Source organism: Megascapheus bottae, chromosome 6 (assembly GCF_031878675.1).
Source record: "Megascapheus bottae isolate mThoBot1 chromosome 6, mThoBot2.hap1, whole genome shotgun sequence".
In the NCBI taxonomy this organism is placed as follows: Eukaryota; Metazoa; Chordata; class Mammalia; order Rodentia; family Geomyidae; genus Megascapheus; species Megascapheus bottae.
The window spans coordinates 37,419,563-37,436,231 of record NC_143514.1 but is presented as its reverse complement, the minus strand read 5'-3'; the positions used below and the strand labels follow the sequence as shown (position 1 = coordinate 37,436,231).

The window sequence follows — 16,669 nt, the reverse complement described above, 5'->3', positions numbered from 1 at the left end:
TTCCATATCCTGGAGGTCCTTTCATTTAGCCTCATCCTATATGGTCTTATGTATCTAGGTTTTGCTCAATTGTAAATCTCTGCTAGGAGAGCCCAAGGTTTCTACTGATTATGACAAATGAGGGAAACCATTGAGCCTATGTTCCTTTGAGTCTGGCTTCCTTCATTTAATATGATTTTTTTCTAAGTCTTTCCATTTCCTTACAAATGGGGTGATACAACAGTACATCTTTAACATAGGTATTACAGCTGTCTCTATTTAAAACATGAAGAATCTGAAATAAAGAAATAGCAAATCTAGTACAAAGGAGGAGAATTTAATCCCAGCATCTTGATACTTAAGCCTTGTTCATAATTAAGCCATGCCCACCCACATTAAAGTGAAGTTAGGAGGACATGTGATATTTTAAGGTCTTTGAATCTCAGGTGAACTCAGGAAGGCCTAAGTATTAGTGAAATTGCCAATCTTCCTTTCTGATTTGAAAATAAATATTTTTATTTAAACTTTTTTATTTGAAAATAAATAATTGCACATACTTGAATTATACAAACTCAAAATAGCCAAGGTAACAACAATCCAAGCAGAGTAGATTTTTGTTTGCCAGTCCTAGACTTGAGCTCAGGGCCTGAGCACTGTCCTTGGACTTTCTCAAGGCTAGAGCTCTACTACTTGAGCCTCAGCACCACTTCTGGCTTTTTCTATGTATGTGGTACTGAGGAATCGAACCCGGGTCTTTGTGCATTCTAGGCAAGCACTCTAAGAGTAGACATGTTTTAAATGTGGAAAATACATGGCATGATTCTATTATTTTGCCTTTAATAAAAGAGAACATCTGGGCCAGGAGTTTGGCCTAGTGGTAGAGTGCTTGCCTAGCATGCATGAAGACCTGGGTTCGATTCCTCGGTACTACATGCATAGAAAAAAGCCAGAAGTGGTTCTGTGGCTCAAGTGATAGATCTCTAGCCTTGAGAAAGTCTAAGAACAGTGCTCAGGCCCTGAGTTCAAGTCTCTCAACTGGCAAAAAAAGAGAGAACATCCTACCATTTGCAGCAGTGTGAATGTTTGTGCAAGTCATGATTAACTGGAATAAACCGAGCCACTGAACAAATACTGTACTACTTTTCTTACACAAGGTACCTTAACAATAGAAGTACTACATAGAATTCTGATTGCCAGGAAATGGGAGGTGTTTTCATTGGAAGTGTGTAAGGAAGTTCTCGTTAGGCAAGATGGGGAAGTTACAGAGACCTGCCATACAATGACCATGTAGTGCCTAGGGTTAACAGCTGGAATCTTTTCTTCCTCTCCATTTCATGGGCCATTACTCTTCTGTGGATTCTCACAGTGCCCTTCTTGTTCATTCTGCACTGTTACCTTTTTCCCATTTCGTGGAATTTCTTGTTTTACTGTGTTTTATTCTTGTTACCATAGAGGTTTTCTGAAATAAAGACGAGGTTGAACTCTCTCAACTCTGCCATGACATTATCGTGGTGCTTGATACATAAAAAATGTTCATCAAATTCTCAACATCCCTGGCAAGTTCTTATTCCTCTGTTCAAAATTTAGCCTTGAGTATTTGTTATGTGATTCCTTTTAAAGATTTTCCTTCCTTTACTGTCTACAAAAAAAAGGTTGATTAGTTCATATGACATTAGAAGTTTTTTTAAAAACTTTACAAGAAGGAATAGGACATACACTAGGTCTCCTTGGCACAGGTCAAAACTTTCTTAATAGGGGCCTAGAATCACAACAAATCAAAGAAAGTCTGGATAAGAGGACTGCATTAAACTGCAGAGCTTCTGTATGGCAAAGAACACAGCTAGCAAACTAATTATAAAGCCTACAGTGTGGAAGAAGATCTTCACTAACCATTCAACAAAGGCCTCATATGTAAAATCCTTCTATTAATTACAATAAAAATATATGAAAAAAGTTTTTTTTCTAACCTATTTTTCTTTGTGCTAGTATGATTCTCAAGAAAATAATAATAATATTAATATATCTGTGTGCTATATTTTAGGACCTTATAATTTATTCTAAAGAAGATAATAGTAACTTTATCTTTCAAATTTTCAGTAAAATACAATCTCTGAGCTTTTTCTTTTACTTTTTTTTGTCAGTCCTAGGGCTTGAACTCAGGGCTTGGGCAATGTCCTTGAACTTTCTCAAGGCTAGCACTCTACCACTTGAGCCACAGCAACACTTTTAGCTTTTCTGTGTATGAGATACCAGGGAATTGAACCCAGGGCTTATGCATGATAGCCAAGTACTCTTACTATTAGGCCATGCTCTAGACCCCTCCTTGAGCTTTTTTTATGTTCAAGACTAGTACTCTACCAACCACTTGAGCCACAGTTTCACTTCTAGCTATTTTGATAGTTAAGAGTCATTCCTGATGGTGCTGAGTTTTGATCTGCAATCCTCACATCTCAGCTTCCTGAGTAGCTAGGATAGCAGGCATAATCCACCAGCACCTGGCTTATATCATCTAACTTACTTCAGATTCAATACTATTCCCAGTTTTTGAAAAGGAAAACTAAGGAGCACTGATACTGAATATCTTACTTGATTCCATATCTAAGAAAACGCTTGAGCTCCAATTTGATCTCAGGCTGTCTAAAGCCAGAACTCATGATTTTATCCAGTATAGTCTTCCATGTTTATTTGTTCTATATTAATTATTTAATTCCCTCATTTCCTTTAGAATACTAATAAAATACACCTCCTATATGTCTTTCATGGCACTCACCACCGCTTGTATATTTATGCTTAGTTTCTCCTTTTACATCTCTCCCCAGTAGAATGGCAGCAAATGTTTAAGTGTTCTATGTTTGACTCTATTCGTCTTAGAATAAGACATGGAATATAGTAATGTTTACAGATACTTGTTAATGAATGATAAAAATGTTTAGAAACCAACATAGTATAATGTCCTATGGCCTGTGGAGACAATTGGGGGCAAAGGCTTCCTAAATTTTCAAACCTGTGCCTAGGGCATAATATCTAATACGTGCTCAAATGATGTTTATTGAATTAATGAAAACATAATTATTTGGTTGGTAAACTTTATAGGTTTACTTGATAGAGACATAATGTGAGCTATCAACATGGTACACAAGTAGAGATTTTAGGTAATCAGCTTGTTGTGATCACAATGACTAAAGAATTTAGACCTTTCATTCATTTGGGGCAATTAGTCAAGCATTTTGTCACATAGAAAAAATAATCTTTCCAGTTAAGTTCAGATTCTGAAATATGATTTCTACTGAGAAAGAAAATTTTATGACTAGTTGATGTTTGATTTTATGAATGGTTTAAAACACTATTTAGTCTGTGTAGCTATTTCTTTTTTCTTTCTTTTTTTTATTGGTAGGTGGTAGGACTTGAACTCTGGGTCTGGGCATTGTCCCTGAGTTCTTCAGCTTAAGGCTACTGCCCTACCCACAGTGCCACTTCTGGTTTTCTGGAGGTTAATTGGAGATGAGTCTCAGGGACTTTTTGTGCCCAGGCTGGCTTTGAAAAGGGATCCTCAGATCTCGGCCTCTGAAGTAGCTAGGATTACAGGCATGAGCCATTATGCCTAGCCAAAAAAGATTTCTTACCCATTGTTATTTTTATTATACAGCTCATTATTTCTGATAACTATTTTATCTTATTTCACAACTTCTTAGCTCTGGTTTTTATTTAACAAGTTAATCCCTACGTTACTTTATGTACATTGGGAAAATGTCATCCTTGATAAAGGAGAATTTGAAATTGATCCCAAGTGAAACCTATTCTTAAATAAATTCACTATTAAATAAATAACAGAAGTTCTCCTATGTACCAATGTATACTATTAATACATGTACCAGATGCATATGGGTATATGGAAAAGTCAAATGTGATGTGAAAACAGTCTCTGAATCCTGAATGATTCACAGAAATTTTTATTAGCATAAAAGTTGTACAAACATTTTATATTTTCTACTTTTTTTAATTTAATTTTATTGTCAAAGTGATGCACAGGGGGGTTACAGTTACATATGTATAAGGCAATGAGTACATTTTTTGTCGAACATTATTACCCCTCCCACATTTTTCTCCCACTTTTCCTCCCCTCAACCCACACCCCCAAGTTGTAAAGTTCATTTTCAAAATATTGTCTTGTGAGTATTGCTGTTTTTCTGTGGTTTTTAAAATTTTAGTTTACTGTAAAGGTGATGTACCAAAGGGTTATAGTTCCATAAGGCAGATAATGAGTACATTTTGTTTTGAACAGTGCCACCCCCCTCCCTCATTTTCTCCCACTTTCCCTCCACCCTGACTCCTCCCTCCACAAGCTGTACAATTCATTTCCAATTTCCTGTCAAGTGGGTTTCACTGTTGAAGAGATAGTGAAAAAGTGTATTTTCCAATTCTCTGAGAAAAAGTGACTTTTTCATAGTATATTGTTTTCTGTTACAGAATTCCAAAAATAGGTAATGTTTTCTGTTACAGAGTTTCAAGATATGTAATTCCAAAGTTAGTTTTGCATCTTTGTTTCTTTTCTGTTTTATCTCTCTGTATCAATCCTCTTCAAGTTGGTTTTCATTCTTGGATTTATTGCCTCATTGTTGTCCAATGTCTGCTATAACTTCAAACATCACATTCTCATCCAACCATGAAGAAAAGAAAAAGAATGGAGAACCATGTAGAAATGTTTTCATGCCTAACTTTCTCTTAAATCAGGAAGTGTAAATCTGTCTTACAAGTTCTCACAGAGATTTTCTCTTGCTATTTGGCTGCTCAGAACTGAATCATATGTCATTCTCATAGCTACAGAAGAGGTCTTGATAATGATAATTTGTTATTTCCCATCCCTGCAGCAAGTCCAGTTTTACAGGCAAGGGAAAAAATGGCAAACCACCATGACTATTTTGACAGATTATTTTCAAAGGCCTTCATCTTCTAAAGTTCAAAATCCCTGATGTTTGAGTCATAGCATTGTGTTTATGTTATTCATTAGTCAGAAAATCAACAATCTAAGGTCAAATCTCTGCAAAGCACATGAATATTAAATAATATCAAGAAAACCCAATAGAACAGTTATAATTTCTAGGAAATACTGGCAGAATACAATGTTACAGTCCTCTGTGTTGTTGTAGTTGTGTGTTTATAAGCATGCATGTGTACACGTGTGTGTGTGTGTGTGTGTGTGTGTGTGTGTGTGTGTGTGTGTGTGTGTGTGTGTAGTAAGGGAGTCTCTTATAAAAGGACCCTATTTCCTGCCCCATTATCCTCCAGAGGTCTAAAACAGTGCCATTTAAGTACCTTCAAGATCCTCCAAAATGTCTTCAGTGATGTCAGTTACAGTATCTTCTACTGGAAATGGACAGAGGCATAGCCAATTATGTTTCCCATCACCTTTTGATTAAACTGCTGTAGCACATATGAGGAGACTGGAGTCCTGCAGAGTTGTCCTCCACAAATATAATTGCCAAAGTTCCTGATTATGTAGCATCTTTCTCCCTACAGAAAGCTCAATGGGGCTTGTAAGTATGATTATATCTTTGTGGTATTATCACAAGCTAAAATTACACAATGATTTATATATATGATACACAATGATATATATATGTATATATTGCCCAGTTTTATTTCATTCTAGTCTACTTTAGCATGGAAACTAAAATTACCTTAAAAGGTTGCCTTTGAGTATGTCCATTTTACTAAATCTTTCATTAACCTAGACAACAGTATGCATAAGAAAGAAAACTTTCCCAAGAAGTCATCATACCACTGACTAAATTTTGAAACATTAAGTAATCAAAATAAAAATATAAATGTCCAAAATGTGTGAAAATTGACCTTGATGCAACTTAGATGTTTTAAATGTTTATTCAAGTAATTTAAATACTATAAAGAGGAATTTCTTGTCTAAAAAACAGGTCTTCCCAACAATCTTTAACAAAGTATATATATATATATATATATATATATTATATAGCATCTTTCTCCCTACAGAAAGTTCAATGGGGCTTATAAGTATGATTATATCTTTGTGGTATTATCTCAAGCTAAAATTACACAATGATTTATATATATGATACACAATGATATATATATGTAGGATATATATATGTCTATCTCAAATTGTTAAAGATTCATCTAGAAGATACCAGAATCCAATCTTCTTAGGGGGGAAAAAGTAAATTAAAATGTTGAAGGATTCATAATACCTGTACTTGTGATATTTGTTCAAGATGCTATAATAAAGGAAAAAATTACATAATAAGTATTCATAAAAATTATATTTTATTTACCATTGGAAGCTTAATTTATATTGATTTTATGTTTTGTATAGGTACATTACATGTCTCTGTAATGAGTTGTGCCAACAACTGTGGTTGCAAACAAAGACAGTTTTCAGGTTTTCTAATTTTTATTATTTATATTTTAAAGAAAAAATTATGTAATTCTATTTGAAGACAAAAAATCTTAACAAAGGAAGACCAAGGTAATGGATAGTTGTCAGGTCTTAATTATAAATTACCAGCATGTATTAAGAGATACATAGAATAAGAAAAAATGCCTTGTTTCAATAAGAATCATCAGAGAAAAACAACTCAGAGAGTTTTCCTATCCTTGTGCCATGAATAGCCACTAATTGGAGACAGTGTCTGAGCACATTTAAAAGACAAGTTAAAGCTGGAATGCATAAGCTAATGCCAAAAACCTGCAGAATCCTGCAAGTCAGCAAACCCAAGTTACTGCCTGGAAGTCTATAGAGAAATAGCAGACTTGCCAACATTCTGTGGCTTCAGAGGTAATCATACATTTGAAGAGCTAAAGCCTGTGAATCACATGAAAGGAAAATCATAGAGTCTACTATTTTATCAAAATAACAGAAGTGCCAAGATGTTTCATTATTTTCCATCAAGGCTCCAACTGGAATCTTTGTAACTGGGTAATTGCTACAGACTAATAGCATGATAGCAAGCACTTAATTTTAATAAATACAACTAAATGGTAGCATTAAAAGCAAATATCCCTGAATATCAGTGAAACATGTACCCAAAGAAATTAAGGATACAAACATGTTTAAGTACATGTAACTTCCTGATAATAAATATTGAGTCCTTGATTTATCTACTGTAGCTCTGCTCAAGAATTTAAAAACTTACATACAAGACCAAAGGTACAGAAATCAAAAACAGTGACCAAGAAGAAGCAAAAAAAGAAAGAAAGAAAAATTTTAAAAAATCACTTGTTTCGCTTTCTTGGAGTTCATTTTTATATATGTCATTTTCTATGATCATATGCATATAGCTATTGAGCTCTTGTGAACATCTCCTAAAGATATTCTCCTTTTGGCTGATTGTGTGAATGTTTAGAGTCCTGTTTATCATGTCTTATTATGTCATAAAATTTTGTCTTTTAACATACATTGTGCTTACTTGTAGATTTATAGGCACATTCTAATTACCACAAATGAGAGAAACTGTATTATCTGTTTAAGGGAGGATAAAGAGTACAACAGATATGAGAGGACAAAGGTGAACAAGTACAGCAGTGATACTCATTAGACACTATGTTGAACTCTAAAAACTTGTTGGGGAGGCAGATCAGGATATTGAAACAAAAGCCATATAACGAATGATTGTTGTTCTTAATGTACTATGTTATCCCTCATCTCCTTTGCTGTCCCTTGGGTATCTCATATTGTTACAGTATCTCACTTTGTTATCTGATATATTGAATTTATTTGTATTTGGTTATCTGAAACTTGATAGGGAAGGGGGGAAAACCAATACGGGGAGTGGGTGATGGGTGGGGGGAGGGTAATGGGTACCAAGACATGTGAAAGGGTATCAATGTATGTGAATTAATGCACCTTCCATCTGGCAAATATCATGTAACCCTTTTATTAATTACAATAAATATATATATAAAAACTGGGAGAAAATGTGGGAAGATGTGACACTGTTCACAAAGAAATGTATTCATTATCTGACCTATGTAACTATGACCCCTCTGTACATCACTTTGACAATAAAAGTGAATTAAAAATTATTTTAAATTAAAATTTTTAAAAAGAATTTAAAAACTCCAGTGTTCTTAGAGACTAGGGTCAGGACCTAAATTCAGAAAGTCGTCTGGGTAGGGTTTTAGGACATGGTGTACTGGGGTCTTGGAACCTATGGTTTATAACCCTGATTTTTAACATTTGTCCTTTTGTGTGTGTGTGTGTGTGTGTGTGTGTGTGTGTGTGTGTGTGTGTGTCCATGCTAACTTGTCATAACCATGGTGGTACTGAAAAGTAGAAACAGGGAACAGAATGGACAGCAAAGACTGAATCATTTGCAACCTAGCTCCTCACAGGAGGAGGTCTAGCATAGACCACAGTAGACTAGAGAAGGCATATTTTTTCATCACCATATTTATATTTAAACAAGGGGCAAGGTAAACAAAGCAAGGTATACTCAGATGTCTGGCCAACTGTGAGAAAAGGGATGAAAATCTGAGGTCAATCATGTCACCAATTTCCTATGTGATGTGAACCAAGGGTGTCATTCTCCTTTTATAAGAATTGTTTACTCTTTACTGAGGTCACTGGATATGAAGCCAATTAGCAAAACTGTGGATTTTCAGGGCAATGTAAGTTGGATCAAGGGACTGTGTCCAAAATGATCATAAAGTCATGCACCAAAAGTGAATACTGGGAGTTGAAGTGCAAAGCTAAACCAGTCAGTGTCAAGTGGACAAGTGAGGGTGATCCAATCAACTCATATCCAGAGTAGCACACTTGAGGACAGCAAAGCTTGTGTTTTCACTGAGTATATGGAACTGTGATTTTATAAACTGAAATCAACAAGAATTGTTTCTGAAAATAATGAAATAATTAAGTAAAAAAGCTTGCAACAAAATGTGTTCTTAATCTAACAAATGTACTATAAATGAGGTGGAGCAACTTCGTCACAAGATAGGAAATATTCTATTACTTCCATGTGTTAGACAATCACAATGAATATTTTGTATATTTTATCTGAGAAGTCTTACCATTCAATCATCATTTCTTCCAACAACTTTTTTCCAGAATATTCTATTCTAAGTCTTTACAATTGTATGCATTGCCCAGACACCCTTGGGAATACTTTTTATGAGAGACTGATTTGGACAACCTCTTAATCTGAAATCTAATAGCTTTATTATATTTTTATTTTTTATTTTCCTTAACTAGTTTAACAGAGGGGTTTCAATTCAACATGTCAATTCTTTTTTATTATCATTAATTGAAGCTACAGAGCACTTACCGTATGTTTACAACATCAACTGTTTTAATCATTGTGATAACCCTATTCCCTAGGAATACTTTAAAAAATTTATGGCAAAGATTATGTACAGAGAGGTTACAGTAATGTAAGTCAGATAATGAGTACATTTCCTTTTGAGTAGAGTTATTCCCTCTCTCATTCTCTCCCACTTTTTCCCCTCTGGCTTCCCTTTCCCCTAAGTTGTACAGCTCATTTCCAACTTATGTCCTAGTAGGCTTCACTGCGGAATTGGTTCACTCTTTGTTCCACTGTATCTCATTCTTAATACCACCTTATCACCACCCACCATATTGCAGCTGAGTAAACTTTATTATAAGGAAAGTCACTACTAATTAGTAAAATCAGAACTTAAACCATGATATCTGAGCGCAGAGTTTCTGGTTTCAAACACTAGATATATGCAAGTTTACTGCTGTATTTCGGCTATCCAGAGACATAAACTTATCAAAACATTCCACCCAACATTTCTCTTACTTCTTTGAATTTTTATTTGACACTGGAAATGTTACAAAATTAACACAAAATATAAGCATCTGGGACTAGTGAACTACTGTGCTAGTTGCCTTTATTGACCAGGTGTATTCCAGAACAAATGAAGTGAGCTATGCATATTGCAGAACTTCTTACAACTGACCTATCCAAATATGTCCTTAACAACTGTCAAATACTTCTAGAGGGCTGTTCAAACTATTTTATCTTTGTAAATATTTTGTAACTCAGATTTCTCAGTGGGTCAAAAATACCAGTCATTTGTTTGTGAAAGCACACATGCATTTAGCAGACCTGATTGAGAAGCTTGTTTACGATGTGGGGAAAAAATGGTAGGTTACTTGCTGATCTGGTGTTTAAACCCTTAGAAGAAAGAGGAATAAAAACTGCAGAGATTTTTCAACTGCAAGAATTCAAAGAAAATATGCATGCATAGAGTGGAGGCAAGGAAGGAAATTATGTCTAGAGTAATTAAAGTAGGCTATCTACAGAAGAAACACATGAACTGAAATAAAGAATATGAACTGCTATGAAGACTGAAAGGAAGAACAACTGATGGGAGAAGTAACAGTAACACAGATTCTGAGATGTGTACACCTATAGTGCTCCTGGAACATAGAAAATACTAGTCAATGCAGTCAGTTTTACTGGAATTTTCTCCTTAAGCTAACTAAATTAACATATGAATGAATCCATACTAGCAGCATGACAACTGGTTCTGACAAAGGTGAAATATGAAACATGAAATAAGAAAATGTCAGCATTGGTGGTGAGGAATGTACCCCCAAACTTCTTGCCAAGTTTCCTCCCTGAACTACAATGTTGAATCTGGCTTCTAAGTCAAGCCTTGTAGTTGAGAAATCATACCAATTGGACTTTCATGCAAACACAGAAAGATACATGTGCTTATTTTAAAAGGCAGAGCCAATCAGCACACTTTAAGCAGGCCAGCTTGATTAGCCTGAGGACAGAACACAGGGGAATCTCCCTACTAAAGAAGTGGACAATGCACATAATATGTTAATGCTCCAACTAATCAGTAAAAGGAGAAAACATTTGATAATATCCAGAGGCATTTAAATTTTAACACTTCCGTGTGTTAGCTGAAACTTAGTAAATAGAATCATAGGGGCTTCCAAGAATCACTGTAGGTAGTCCCCTAAACTAAACAATACCCCAGACAAATTGGAAAGTAGTGCCAAGTTTGAAAATTGCTACATCCCCAATGTTCTCGTTTCCACCTCCGAAGGCAGGACCTTGGGTTTTCTACATTCTCTAATGGGTGTTTTTGAATGTGTGCAATTTGGACCAAAACTTTCACTTCTTTTGAGTATACACATCTGTATCCAAAGTATTATCTTAAGCTGTGATTCCAAGTATGCTGATTACAATGCAACTCCCCATGTATTCTTTGTGTATTTTCATTATTTCTTTTCAAATGTGCAAATATATGTGATTCATTTAATAAACTTTTCTAAAACCCAATGCAAATGTCACCTCTTCCTGAATTTTTTCCTAATTACTGAATTGTTAGTTGTTCTTTCTTCTGAGTTCCTGTAGCAATCTATACAAACTCTTATCCTCGTACTTATCACCCTATGAAATCATTATTCACTTAAAGGTCATTTCCATTTAGAAAATAAGCCTTTCAGAATAGAGGCTGTGTAGGATGTGTTGAATACCCCCACAGCGCACACAGGAACCTCCAATATCAAAGAATTAGGCAACTCAAAATGTCAACAATGGTAAGATCGAGAACTGTGCATTTCATAAATCTTTATAACTCCAGTGCCCACATTTGCCTTTTCTAAAGGAGCACAGATTCCTAAGCAAATGAATGAATGCTCACAAAGAACCCTAATACACAAATGCCATGAGTTCTATTCTATTTCTTTTTTCTGACAGGTTTATTTGATTGCATTCTCCTAAAAACTAAAACTTCATGTATATGGTCATCTAAAAGAAAAATGGGGAAGAATTTGACAGAATGATTATAGTTTAGCAATCAGCATACGAACAAAAAGCAATAGGCCATGTTATGGACTGTCTATAATCTAACCATTTGTGTGCAAGTGGAGCAAGCCCTTTATAAACGAGTGAGATAAACAGAAGTAATGTTGAATGCCATCGCTTAAAACAAAAACAGGGTTTTAATACTGAATATCTAAAATGAGAGACATTCTATTGTAAGATAGCTTCAGAAATGGAAACATGTAATCACAGACAAAAGTAAATAGCAAGTAAAAATTCATGGAAACTAGGATTATTCAAATAAAATGAGACTAAAGTTAAACAGAAGCAAGCTCATATTAAGTAAAATAACTTAGGATCCAGGAAATAATTTAGAGAGTACCAAGGGAAATCACCCACTTCCCCAGCCAACAAAACTCAAAAGAATCTCAAAAGGAATGATAGGAAGCTATACCATAAAATATTGCATATATGTATGAAGTTATGAGCCAAATATTTCAAAAGGAGGAGTCTAAAACTAATCAAAGGAAAAGGCTTACAGGTGACATAGAGGCTACCTATTTTGCACACACAAGGAATTGATGCTTACTGTTTCTTTATCCATTATCTTCGTTGCTCTAGAGTTAAGTAGGCATGCTCAATATTGAAAGCCAGTGGCTGTCAGTGGCTGTTGAGCTTGGTGGTTTTATGGGCTTTGTCCCAGGTGTCTCTGTGATTTACATGCAAAAGCATTATAGTCAATCTGGCAACCAGTAGCCATGCTGGGTTCCCATCAAGCATTATTTATTGAGAAATGAATGAGAACAAGGATATGGAATGGAAGGCAGATTTTTAGCAAAGGTTTTACACTAAGAAAATGCATATCAACTTTCTCATGTTAAATCAAAGGGTCTGTTCTCTGCTCTATCAAGCAGCTTAGATTTCCTTGTACTTTGTCATTTCCTTTGAAATGCTTGCTTCATGCACTTCATACTCCTGTGCTTTTGCTTCTAGGATCATAGTTACTTGCACATTCTTCTTTTTAGACACAACCTCACAACCTCTTTGACCTATTTTCTTCCCACGTGCACTCATTATGTTCAGGTTCTCATGGCCTTGCAACTTCATATGCCATTTATGCTCCTGATGTCACCATATCTTTCTTGCTTTGACTTTTTCCCTCTACACCAGTCTTGGCTGACATCGGTTGGCTACTGTTTTGTTTGTTTTGTTTTCTCCTTCTTGAATGCCTGATAGTGTCTGGATTGCAAGAGTATTATATTTGATGTTCATAAAAGCCATATGGAGACTGGGAATGTGGCTTACTGGTAGAGTGCTTGCCTTGCATGCATGAAGCCCTGCGTTTGAGTCCTCAGTTTCAGAAGTGGTGCTGTGGCTCGAGAGGTAGAGTGCTAGCCTTGAGCAAGAGAAGTTCAGAGACAGTGCTCAGGCCCTGACTTCAAGCCCCAGGAATGGCTATTTTAAAGAAGAAATTTAAATTCAAAGTTCTAAGATTTAAGACCAGAATGCTTCAAGACTTAAGACTTTCTTCCTAGATAGGACTTAATGAGAATAATCTAGGTGACAGATAAAATTTTGCAGAAGGTACCATCTTTTTATGTTTTGTGTTATTTAAGAATGGCTGTTGTTCTTAAGGTACTATGTTATCTCTCATCTCTTTTGCTGTCCCTTGGTTATCTCATATTGTTACAGTATCTCACTTTGTTACCTGATATATCGGATATATTTGTATTTGGTTATTTGAAATTGGATAGGGAACGGGGGAAAACAAGATGAGGGGTGGGAGGAGGGGGGAGGGAAATGGGGACCAAGACATGTGAAAGGGTATCAATGTATGGAAATTAATGCACCACCTATCTGGCAAATATCATGTAACCCTTCCATTAATTACAATAAAATATATATTAAAAAAAACAAAAAACAAAAAGCCAAGCCTTTTAAAGATAAAAAAAGAATGGCTTGATCATTGGGAGGGATGGGGAAGGGGAATAGGGACAAAACATGAGAAGGGGTATCAATGTGTGAGAAGTAATGCACCCACTATCTGGTGAATGTAACTATAACCCCTCTATCCATTACCCTGACAATACAAAGTTTTTAAAAAGAAAAGTTAAAATTAGCAGAAGGAGGAGGAAAAAAAGAAAGGCTTGAGAAATAATGACAGCATTTGGAGTATGCCCGTGTGCCTTTCACACAATCAAGGTCTTTCTAACATTTAGAAGTGCTGCAGCATTGAACCAATACTGATAGGAGACAAAGACTACCTAAAGTTTTCTGTAATGTAAGCTGATTCAGGAATAAGACTGATGATTTTAAAACCTGTTCCTCATTGTAAAATTTTAGAATTCATTCCTAGAAATTAAATTGATTCTCAAACAATAACAATAATACTGTTCTCAAACAGTAATGATTCTTAAAGGTATAAGTTACGAGATTTCATGACATACCTTTCCCTAGGGTAACTATTTAGCCAGGTCTTTGTTTAACAACCAGCCCTCTTCTCCAACAATATACTGGCATACAGGAACCAACGGTGTAAAAGATCATGATAAGCTACTAAACCAAGGTCATCAGGTTACAGATTATGTACATTTGTGTTTATTTGTGATTTTTCTCTTACTGAAGAATGATCGCCTGCTTTTGTGTACCACACCAATTTTGTCTACTATATACTTTCTGTCAGATGAATATAACAAAAATCTTGAGTAGTATATTGTTTGGAATAACATGTCATATATTTCCTCATCATTCTGTTTATTGTCCCTCTGTTGCAGGTCAATGCACAAACTGGCCCAGTTGGAAAGACTTGACCTAGGAAATAATGAATTCAGTGAGCTGGTAAGCAAATGTATCTTCTAAAATATCTTCCCAGGAGGTCTTGGGAACCCCAGGTTTTTTAAAGTATTGGGTGCATCTTTACATTTATGAAATATCCAAACATAACATGAGAGTTAACTCTCATATAATTAATACAGTGAACTATATCAACCACTATATAATAAATTCAATGGACTTCATAACATAGATTTCACTAGAGAAAAAAATTGAGATTGAAACAGGTGTACGTTATCTGTTTGAGCACTAACAAGACAGAAACCATGAAAGTGCTAAATATGTTATCTCAATTAGTCCTGATTTACTATAGTACTATTTTAATTCCATGGAAGTTAGCTTGAAATGGCAGCTGACATGTGTAGTTATCATGTGTCCAAGTAGGGAATACACACATTTGATTCATTCCAAGGAGCATCAATGACTGTACCTTGACAACATCCCTATCAGAGGCTGATCAGTATCATAGTATGAGAGCTGTGAGTCTTACTGGTATTATGTACCTAATTGTACTAACAGTGTCTTTCTAATGAACAGGTACCACTACCTCACTGCTGGCAATATTGACAGATTTCTTCCTGCTTCTTTTATGCTCTAGTTTTCTTTAAAATCTATCTGACCACCAAAATCTTAAATGCAAATTAGAAAGCCCAGATTTCTTTATTCAGAAGTTTCCATTGTTTATCTTCAAATTCAAATATCCAGTCCACCTAAAATTGCACATGAAAACATTGAAGCTGTCACCCTTTCTGTCTCAGCTTAGTTGCTATGAAAATTGGGGCAACTTGTTTGATTATTCTAAAACCTCATCTTCCTTATCTATAAAATGGAAGAAATAGTGGTTCCTAGATTATAGGGCTTATGTGAGAATTAAATAATGCATTACAAATCCTAGCAAAAAGTGAAATGTAATGAATGGGCTGCATACAGGGTATAATTCAACTGTATCTTGAGTGTCCGAAGAACATTCACTTTGACCATAGCCAATCAAGCCCTTGTTCCAATTCTATTAGCTGTTTACTAAAGGAAGAAAAGAACTTTTACTTTTCTGTGATTAAAAGCTTAATCCCTTTGACACTTTAGAGGTTTCGTTAGAGAATTCTCCTAGCTTAGGAACCCAAATGGGTAACTTCTCTGAACATTTGCAATAATGTTTATGAAACTGAATTCCAGGAAATGAAAACAATAGATCTTTTGGTTTATTGTTTTTTGTGGTATGTGCTTTGACTTTTTTTGGGGGGGAGGCAAAGTGAGGTACAAAAAGGGAGGAACAAAGGGTTAGCAAATGCAGACATGCTATTCAGCGTACAATATGTGGGAAATAACCTACATAAATTGTGGGTAGGGATGGAAGGGAGAAACTCAAGGAAAGCAAAAGAAGGGGTGACATTGTCCAAAAGAAGATACGTATTCACTACCTGAATTATAAGTAGTAACTCCTCTACTGTACAACACAATACAAATTATATAAATTTTTTAAAAGTAAAAACAATAAGGTCCATTTAGATTGTGTTATGCTCCCTTAGGTAAATATTGTCAGTCTCTCATGCATCTTCTCTCTGCACCTTTCCCTGCTACATTCTTTCTGGTGGAATTTTAGTCTTTGCTAAGGAAATGACAGGTTTGGGTAACCTGGTTTCCTGTCTCAGGAAGGTTTACAGTACAGGGGTGCTGGGAACACATGCTGACATCTAAGCTATAGTCTGCAGTTGAGAATGTCTCCTAGATCTTATCATTAGTCTTAACCTGAGGTTAGCTTTGGGGCTCAAGTCATGCTTCCCAAGAGCAGTAGCCACCTCCCTCATGCCTGCACAGCCATACTAAGTTCTCACTGTCCTGTCCTTACTCCAGCACAAAGCTGGGGAGTCCACCTCAGTTTCTGTTGTGATGGTACTTCACCAGCCACAATGTCAGTGGTAGCCCCATAATCAGTTGGCAAGACCATATGATATGCAAATTGAGCTTTTCTTCTGCCACATTACATTTACCCTGCCTTGAATGCATCAGTGTTTCCTACAGTGTTTCAGCGTGGCTGCTTCCCAAATATGAGGGCAAGAAACTACTAGATTCTGTCATGTATC

General features: G+C 35.6%; 1 protein-coding gene across 4 annotated transcripts in view; it reads left to right on the top strand.

Annotated features, from left to right (window-relative positions):
* Lrrc7 (leucine rich repeat containing 7) overlaps positions 1–16,669 on the top strand; it is a 465,452-nt gene that overhangs the window by 284,378 nt on the left and 164,405 nt on the right. For all 4 annotated transcript variants that reach the window (XM_090334630.1, XM_090334629.1, XM_090334628.1 and 1 more), the window contains exon 8: positions 14,531–14,594. In XM_090334630.1, the coding sequence (XP_090190756.1) occupies positions 14,531–14,594 (64 nt within the window). The remainder of the gene's footprint in view (positions 1–14,530; positions 14,595–16,669) is intronic.